The sequence below is a fragment of the Cinclus cinclus genome, chromosome 3 (assembly GCF_963662255.1).
Source record: "Cinclus cinclus chromosome 3, bCinCin1.1, whole genome shotgun sequence".
Taxonomy (NCBI): domain Eukaryota; kingdom Metazoa; phylum Chordata; class Aves; order Passeriformes; family Cinclidae; genus Cinclus; species Cinclus cinclus.
This window is the reverse complement of record NC_085048.1, coordinates 35,464,801-35,474,691: the sequence shown is the minus strand read 5'-3', so window position 1 is coordinate 35,474,691 and position 9,891 is coordinate 35,464,801. Positions and strand designations below refer to the sequence as shown.

Sequence of the window (9,891 nt, the reverse complement as noted above, 5' to 3'; positions counted from 1 at the left end):
CCTTGGTGGTTTGTGACTTCAGTACTTCATCTTGTCTACAGGTTGGTCGGACATGTATGTATAAGGTATTGTATTTTACAAACTGAGGAGTTTTGGATGACCTCAGGAGTTCCAAAGATTTTTTCACAGGTATACAGGGCAGCTGCCCTTGCTCTTCCTCCTCTGCATCTGTGTGGGATGTAGGAGGTACATCCTTGGTTTGCTTGATTCAGAGAAAGGGTTTCAAGCTAAGCCTCTCATCAGGAATGCACCCTGCCTCTTGGAGTATCAGTTTGTGCCTTTATTTCTGGATGTTTAGTTCTCAATCCAACATGGAACAGCTTGAGCAGTTTAGAGATGGGCAGCAGGATGTAGAGGTTGCCAGCATGCTCACCTGGCTCACACAGTTTTGGTCCTTCCCTTGCACCAGAAGGAGCAGGACTTCAGCCTTGCTATTGAACCTCTGTGGTCTTAGACACGTGTATAATGCTCTGGCTGTTTAGGGCATAAGGTGCAGCCTCCTTTTCTCTGTACCTGCAAATCACCTGTGCTAAAACTGGTATGCACATCTTGCCAACTTTGGAGGGAGGAAATAATATTATTCCTTTCAAAAATATTGTCCATCGCTGATTAACACCCTGTTTTCCCTTGTTTGGTTTTTGTTTAGGTTGTCAGCTGCTGGTTGCTGGGGCGTGTTGCATAGGAGCCATTTGCCCGCAAATTGGAACAGTCCAGCCCATTTCCTGCTAGTGTGCAAACGGTATGTTAGTTAACACAAATAATCATGTAGCTGTGCTGTGTTGCTAATTAAGGTTCAACTTGCCAAAGATCTGATCATGTTACATAAGAACAAAATTGGTTTCATTACTTGCATGCCCTGGTTTACCCCATAGTCAATAGTGCTTTGCTGTATCTAGAGGATAACATGCCTTATTTGCTTCTCTCCAAGTGTCTGTGCTCCTTCTTGAGCTCCTTCACTCTCACAGAGAAAATTCTGAGTGAAATGAATGCAAGTTTTCCTGAATTAGGAGTGACAGCATATTTGCCATTTTTAGCCTAGAGGTAGCACAGTTTTGGAGATGGGAGTAGTAAACGAGTAAATAGGATAAGGGTAACATTGCCTTCACATTCTTCTCAACATGTGTTTTTTCCTTACTTGGTGTTACTCAGTCTGAGAGTGCCATTTCTCAGTCTGCACATTTCTTTCTCCAAGGCTTGGAAACTGTGTTCTGTCCTCGAAGCTGTATTGTCCATCACCATATGGAATAAGGTAATTATTAGCCATATAAATTTTCATTTTATAGATCAGTTCTAATTTGTAGAGGCTAACAGTTACCATGGTAGATCTCATTTCTCTCACAGTTTTACAGCTGACTGCATATGAGTGTAAATTGCTGCTGATTCTCCTGTAGTAGTATTTTGTGGACCCAGTTTGAGAGGAGTCCCAGTGTATTGGGCACTATGCAAACTTATCAGAAGATAATGCCCTTCTCTGAATGACTTATAACCTTATAAGGTGTAAACAAGGAGAGTGGATTTATATATTTTTATGCATTCAGAAATTGTTTTAATTCTTCATACTTGTCCTTTAGCCTGTTCTTAATTAACTATTATTATCACAGAAGAAATGTATAGACATGGAGATCAAAATATTTTCTAAAATGGAAGCCAAAAATGTTTGACTGTGGATTTCCCTTTCTTGTTTTGATTCCTTTTCTTGCAATGTCAACATTTTTGCAGCTATCAGTATCATCATTGTATTGCTCATAATTACTTTCTGAGGAAGAGCGTAAATACTCACTCGTTCTATTCAGGCTATTAAAATTGCTTTATCAATCACCCTGGTTTGGAAATTGTAACAAATTCAGCACTTTTTGTAGATAATGATAAAAACATTCCAGCTCTCCTTCTACTCCAGAACAGCAGGAGAAGATAGGTAATAGCATTTTAATGAAGTCATGTTCTTGTTCCCCAAGTGAACTGGTCCTGTGGACCAACAAGAAGTCCAGAGCAGGTATAATTCTCCCTGTTGTCCCTGATGATGACTTACCAGCCTCTTATGTACTATATATTTTTTGTTTTACCTGAAGTGTATTTCTATTCTGATATCCAAGCATCTTTTAGGGCTGTATGTAACCACAGTTACATACACACAGTGAAGGGCATTAGTAAGGCTTGCCCCCTCAACTCTTCACTAATTCTTTCACTTCGAAGGCAGAGCCTTACAAAGTTGTGTCTTCAGTCTTCAGTTGATGTTTATCACCTGGTGTGTTTGATCCCTGGTAAAGTAGGCAGGGAATAGGGATGAAGGAGGTTGAACACATGTCGCTGCAGACAGCTAAGCGGGAGTTTGTCAAAGCCACTCCATCTAGTGGCAGTCACTTTGCACAGCTGGTCTGGCAGTGCCCATCAACAGCTGCCTGATGATGGGAGAAAGGTCTAAAATGGTGCTCAGTTATGACTGTTCTGGCCTGGTCTTCAGGATGAAAGATCTTGAAGTTCTTCTCTGTTGTTTAATTCTTATCTGCAGTCATAATTCAGTCCTTGCTGTGAATTGCTGCATGCAGTTGTGGAAATACATTAAAATTTTTGAGTGCCAGTGTTGGCGCAGCCTCTTCTTCGTATTTAATCAATGTTTCAGTCTTTTAAAAGGTGTTTTAAAATCAGTGAGATAGTAGAGCTCATTTATGGAAGGAATGAAGCTGAGAGCTTTGCAGACTCACAGAAGTTCGAAGAGTAGATTCTGTCAGGGCAGGAGAGTTCTTGGCAGGGCAGGAAGGCTCTGCCTTACTCCCACTTTGCCCATTAGGGGAACTCTCTGCAGCACATAGCTGTCACTCCAGCCCCATGGAGAGAGCATGAACCTGTGGGGGGACACTTCTTCTCCATGGAAGCTCTGAGAAGCCAGGAGGGCTCCTGGAGTATTTCATGTGTAGATGGTTATGGCTCTTGAGCAGGATGGGTTTAGATTGTGTTGAAGCCTGCTGCAAAAAGCAGTGTGGCTGTGTGGTGTGGGGTGTCTGTTTTCACCAGCTATGGTGAACCTCCCTGTTCTCTTCAGTGCATTTTAGTAGTGAGTTTATACTGGGATAAGTTAGTATCTAAATTAAAATAAATGAATTTCCTGTAAAGTGTAATTCCAGATCAGGCAAATGGTTGTTTTACTGCAACTTTAATAAAAATCAACTGCAGCTTGAATAGGTGCATGCACACATACTGCTAGAAATTTCCAATTAGGATATTCCCAGCAGCAAACAAAACCAAAATTAATGTTAGCAGCATCCCCCAAAGCCTAAACTACACTGCTAATGAACTCCCAAGTACTCTCAAAGAAAACTCTCTTTGCAGAGACAATAAGGTAAAAATTACTGTAATAATCTCAATATAAAAATACAGAGGAAAAGAAATCATTGACATTCAAAGTAAGACTTGCCTCTCCTGATCCCATTAACCGTGTTGTTAGCATAGCATATGCATGCATAGTGATGCTGTCACATAACTCACTGCCACCTTCAAAAGAGCACACAAGAATTTGTGTTCTTTCATTTGTATTTCAAATAAAGGTAGGGGTTGCATGGCACCTAATTCTGAGGAAGTCTGTACTTGACATGACTCCAGCAGGGACCAGCTACCTCATAACAATTTGTTTGTCTGTCTAGCTGAAGTGCTCAGTTGAATACAATTTATGAAGCTTTCCTCAGACATAATCTTCTCGACAAGGGGCTGTGGCTTTACTCATTAAAATAGTTCTCTTTCTTCTGTCAAAAATAAGCTTGAATAGCAGAGGATACCACACCAGTCCTTACATATTTATAGAATTACTTTTTTATTTAATATTTTTGGGTCGTTTTCAAATTCATAACACATTCTTCACTTCTGGTTTTAAAATTGTGTTAAAATGCCAAGCTTAAAAGTTGCCAGACTTCACCAAAAGCAGATTTGTCAGAAGAGTCATCTTTGCACTGTGTAACATCTGCACATTCTCTAGGAACAGCTATAAAACAGAAAAGTACCTTCCATATTAGATGATTGCTGTTCATTTTTAATGTATGCTTCAGTGACATTTCCCTCCTGCACTGCCCACGCCCTCAAAATTAAATTCCTTAATACTGTCTGTTTGTCTAATAATTGTTATTTGCTGAGCAAACTGTGTCTGCAAAAGCTGACTCGGCCGGTGTATTTTGTATGTTTGTGACTATCCCAGTAAGGGTTGTTTGTATTCATACTTTTTTGCAGCATTGGAGTTCTAGTGTCTTCTGAAGTTCTAAGTTCCTGTGTTCCCTTTAATACTCAATGTCCAGACCTGCTTAATAAAAGGCAAATCTTTGAAGAGCTATGGAAAAAGTCTTGAGTGTTTGTATAAGGGCAATATACATATATCATCAGCCAAGTAATCTCTGCTTCTTCGGAAATGCTCATGATTTCACATGTTTTTAAGTACTGCAATTGTTGTAGAGAGGCATTCTTTTCTTATTTCCTGTAGTTTTCATGGGAAAAGAGAACAGTGGTACCTAGTGTGCATGTCTTCTCTTTAGGAGTTGAGGTGATCAGTGCTCTGATTTTGGCAGATAAACTCATGTAGCTTTTCTGACTGTTTGTTGTCAGTTGTGTAAAGTGAACAGGTAAGTCAGTACCTAGAAGCCTATGCACTGGCATCTAGGATTTTTTGAGTGCAACAATTTCCTACATACTAGAAGCAAGGAGAAGCGTGGTTTACTCCTGTTGCTGATTAATCATTGAGATGTCCCATAGCAGATGTAGAATATTTGTAGCACACAAAAGGAGTGATTCTGGCTCTTATTTGGCTCTTATTCAGGCCACTCTCATCCACTGAGGTGGTGGAAGGGGACCCTAAAGCAGATGTTCAATCCATCTTCAAGGCATTTTCTGTTGGCAAAGTAATATAAAGGAGTACAGCATAACAAAACCTGTAAGACTTGTCTTCCATGTTGATGCATGCTCAGGTGCTGGTGAGTCTTCTCCCAAGGGAACCCTGCCCAGGAGTTGTTCCCTGCAACTAGTCACCATCCATGAGCAAAGGCTGTACTTGATAGATCTCAAAGACCACTGGCTACTTGAGGACCTTCTGCTGGGTTCCCCCAGTTTTGGAGGGGACAGAATGTTTTTGAGGGTGTCCTCAGGGGTACAAGTTACATTACAGGTGCTTCTTGCAGAAGCAGTATCTCTTTTGCCTGGAATTTTGACCACTGCTTAAACGTGGTGCCATGTTCATCTAGGCAAACTTGAACTGTCTTGACTGAGGCTTCCAATGTGTACAGAGCAGATCACCGATTCTCTTGACTGACTTAACCACAGCTGGCAACCTTTCCTGAAACTGTGGACAGAGCTGGCTAACAGCTGGGTAACCCACCTCCCTCATATTCTTCAAACATCCCAGTACCTTAGTTTGCTTAGCAGAAGGAAGGAGTAGAGTGTATGTGTATGAGTGTAATGAAGCTATATATTTATTGATCAAATACCTTGCTAATAAATTTGCAGTAGCAAATTCAGGATGTTAATAGACCTCAGATTGCTATAGCAGGATAATAAGAATATACAGGCATACTGGGTGTGATGTGCAATCTGGGGTGCATGGCTCTGTCCCTGTTGCTTCTCTGTTGTCAATTTTTTAAAACCCTCAGTGCCTTTTGAAAAACTAAAAAAAACAATGAAGGTGGTGACTCACTTTGGTGCTGCTCCTACAGTGGCACTTGGTATTATCTAAATGAAGCAAGCCCAAGGAATATTAGTCTGCAAGGTACTTTGCAATCAGAAGCTGAGAAAAATACCTTTCTGGTGGAGCATCTCAGAAGGTTTTGATGAGAAATGAAAATTGCTTTCCTGTGAAACACTCAGTTCCCTATGCCCCTGTTTTTCACATCAATTCTTAGTGTAATTCAGTTTTAGTGAAATCCAGGTGATTTCTTTCTAAGTGCTCAACCCATACTGATGTCCCACAGTGGCAAAGCTAGACCTGCACTGAATACCTGAGAAGGGTTGATTTTGTTTGACACAAGTTGTCCACAGAGTTTGTCTCCCTGTTTATATTAATGAAGTCTGATCTTTTCCCCATATAGGATTTCCTCCGATGCATTATTTCATCCCCCAAGTATCTGTGAAACCAACAAGACTGGGGTTATGAAGTCAGTTCTAGATGGCCTCGCAGACACAACTTTCCGAACAATCACGACAGATCTCCTTTACGTGGGCTCCAACGATATCCAGTACGAAGACATGAAAGGCGACATGGCATCCAAGCTGGGGTACTACCCCCAGAAGTTCCCTCTTTCTTCTTTCAGGGGTGATCCTTTCCAAGAAAAAATGACTGGAGGAGATGATTCCCTGTTGAGCATTATTCCATCAGAGCAGGTCAACATCACAGAGTTTTACAACAAGTCCCTGTCCACTTTTAAGGATAATGAGGAGAATATACAGTGTGGGGAGAACTTTATGGATATGGAGTGTTTTATGATCCTGAACCCCAGCCAGCAGCTGGCCATCGCCGTGCTATCGCTCACCCTGGGCACCTTCACAGTCCTAGAAAACCTTCTCGTCCTGTGTGTCATCCTCCACTCCCGAAGCCTTCGGTGTAGACCCTCCTACCATTTCATCGGCAGCCTGGCTGTGGCCGACCTCCTGGGCAGCGTGATTTTTGTCTACAGTTTTGTGGATTTCCATGTTTTCCACCGGAAGGATAGCCCCAACGTCTTCTTGTTCAAACTGGGTGGAGTTACAGCCTCCTTCACCGCCTCTGTAGGTAGCCTTTTCCTCACGGCAATAGACCGGTACATCTCCATACACAGGCCACTAGCTTATAAAAGGATTGTTACCCGACCAAAGGCTGTCGTAGCATTTTGTGTGATGTGGACCATCGCTATTGTAATAGCCGTTCTTCCTCTGCTCGGCTGGAACTGCAAAAAGCTCAATTCTGTTTGTTCGGACATATTCCCTCTCATCGATGAGACATACCTGATGTTCTGGATCGGGGTCACCAGCGTCCTCTTGTTGTTCATTGTCTATGCCTACATGTACATTCTGTGGAAGGCTCACAGCCACGCTGTTCGCATGTTGCAGCGAGGAACGCAGAAAAGCATAATCATTCAGTCAACAGAGGATGGTAAGGTACAGATCACTAGGCCTGATCAAACTCGTATGGACATCAGGTTAGCCAAAACCTTGGTCCTTATCCTAGTTGTTTTAATCATATGCTGGGGCCCTCTCCTCGCCATCATGGTGTACGATGTCTTTGGGAAAATGAACAAGCTCATCAAGACTATCTTTGCCTTCTGTAGCATGCTCTGTTTGCTGAATTCAACAGTGAATCCCATCATCTACGCTCTGAGGAGCAAGGACTTGAGACACGCCTTCCGCAGCATGTTCCCCACCTGCGAAGGGACTGCTCAGCCCCTGGATAACAGCATGGAGTCTGACTGCCAGCACAAACACGCCAACAACGCGGGGAATGTGCACAGGGCTGCCGAGAGCTGCATTAAGAGCACAGTTAAGATTGCCAAAGTTACCATGTCTGTCTCCACAGACACAACTGCTGAAGCGTTGTAAGTCAGAGACTTCTCAGTGTTGTAAGAAAAGGAGTTTAAGTTTAAAAAAAAATAAAAATTTAAAAAATCCACAATAGAAAAAACCAAACCCATGGCTTAACGTGTTTGTACCCTCCTGTAATATTTTTTGGTTTGTTACTGTAAGCTGAGCAATGATTGTGTTAAGAGCATTACCATCAGCTAGTTCTTCAGGTTTTATAATTAGGGATTCTAGCTAAATTTTTACAAGTTTTTCTCAAAAGGTGTTTACTGAATAATAATGTTTCCTGAAAGAGCACAGAGAAAATACTGGATTAGCAATTGTTCCTTTGGGGGTGTGAAGAAGAATTGTGAAACCTAATCAAAAAGTAACAGGCCCTAAAACAATACCATCAAATAAGAAAAAAAGCCTTGTAATCATGCTGTTCATTTCAATGTGAAATGTATTTCATGTCTGTAAGTAATAGGAGTTTCTGATTTTTTCCAAAAGCAGCTGTGCTGAGTTTAGAGGTTTTGTAAAACGTGTTGTGTCCTGTGAATTGTGTGCTGTTTTATTATGTGTTATTGATATTTGTCTGATTAAACAAAGTGATAAGGTAAGAATTCTGTGGAAATAACGTGAAACGTGATATGTAAACCCCATTGAAAACACTGTTATTTGAAGAATTCCTATGAGATTTTTTGAGAATTTACACTTTTCGTGGTCTTCTGTGGACTTAGAGGAGAGGCTTTGTGTTCTTCTACTAAAATTATTTCCCCACTACCTTTTACTTTCACATGCATATGAGACTAACAGCAGCAGAGGAATAGAGGAGGAATGTGAGAAAGGAATGCACTGGTTCAGACTTCTAAATACCACTGCATTTATACAGAAGGATTATTTGTGGTTGCACAGACTACTGCCCTGCTCTTGGGCATTGAGTGAATATGAACACTGAAAAGCAAAGGTCCCGGATTTTGGTTCCTTTAATGGGCATCTTGTTTTAAGCCATGTGCTGGTGTTGGACCACTGAAGACAGCATGTGTCAGACTCAATGTGCGATGTTATCACTGTGCAGTCGACGTATTCTTGAAGTGTGTCACATTCCTGTATCCCAGGTCTAAACAGATTCAGAGCCTGAGATGCCAAACTCTCGTCATCACTAAAAGAGGAGGAAATATTGTCAGACTTAGACATTTTCTTATTTTGTGAGCGTGTATATAAATAAATATCTCTGTGTGTGTACGTGTGTGCGCGTGTGTGTGTAAGTATACTAACCAGTGTGAGTCATGGTAGCATAGCTAAGATAGGACACTATGACCAAATGTAACTGTATTTCTTGTTGCACGCTTTGCACACAAATTCTGTTTCTAAAATTGAGTTCTTCCAATTGATTACTGGTGAAGGTACTGTATTAAGAACATCTGGATCCACGCTGAGATGTGTATCCGTGTGCTAGAGGAAGCAACCTTTCAGTTGCACGTGAGAATAAAGAGAAACGAGAGGCAGAGAGCATGGAATGAGCCCACACTGACAAATGCTGTGGCTGTTGATGGTGTTCCCGAAGACAGAAAAAAGCCAGAAGTAAATAGTAGTTTGTTTTCAGGCTGTGAGTATTCAAATCTGATAGGTTTCCATGAGGTGCATCTCTGAAACCACTGACAAGGTTTGACACTTCCAGGAAGAAGTACTGAAAGAAAAATAGTGACTCTTTTCCATGGTGGGACAGTTTCTGCAGCCTGGGATGTCACAAGAACATGCTACCAAATAGTCTTTGAGCCATGGATATTCTGTGATTCTGTTCTGAGTCATAAGGTCTGGGATCCTCTCCTCTGCTGCCTTGCTTTTTCAGACCGTTTCCTCACCATTGTGGCTGATTTCTGCCAAAAGAGCTGAAAACACAGCTTAGTCCTTTAGCTGCCTGGCACTTACTGCAACAGGGGTGACTTTCTCCGTGGCACAGGATGAGTGGAGCCAAATCCATACTGCCCTGCCACCCATCCTTGTGCTCAGGTGGGGAGAGAGAGGGGGCAGCAGCCCTGAGTCTTTGGTTCCCTTAGTGCAGGCCAGAGCAGCCAGCTGAACAAACACCCAGCCCCTTTCAGCCAGTGGCTCTGTGGGGGTGCAGGTGGCTCCAGGTTTAGCCTTGGTGAGGGGTAGCATGTTTTAAAGATAAGATCAGACCAGGGGGGATGCTGAGCAACAGCTGGAAGAGACAAGGGGTACTTTTGTTCACCCACCTCCCCTGCAGCTTACCTGTGTGATGGGACAGGGCACCACACTCTCAAGGGGCCCACTGCAGTCAGCCAAAACCAGTGGATTGCAGAGGATTCCCAGAGGATGTCAAGTCCTCCTGAAAGATCTTTCTTATGTCTAGGTCTAGTCCACCCTAAA

At 42.2% G+C, this 9,891-nt stretch overlaps 1 protein-coding gene across 2 annotated transcripts; it reads left to right on the top strand.

The window, feature by feature from the left end:
- The first annotated feature begins 6,102 nt into the window (after positions 1–6,102).
- On the top strand, positions 6,103–7,648 carry CNR1 (cannabinoid receptor 1). Of its 2 annotated transcripts, XM_062488664.1 has the most exons (2): positions 6,118–6,183; positions 6,259–7,648. In XM_062488664.1, the coding sequence occupies exons 1-2, from the start codon at positions 6,118–6,120 to the stop codon at positions 7,537–7,539; spliced, it is 1,347 nt and encodes a 448-aa protein (XP_062344648.1). In that variant the 3' UTR covers positions 7,540–7,648. The 2 variants fall into 2 exon arrangements, with proteins under 2 accessions (XP_062344647.1, XP_062344648.1); XM_062488663.1 differs by having other exon boundaries at positions 6,103–7,648.
- The last annotated feature ends 2,243 nt before the right edge of the window (positions 7,649–9,891 follow it).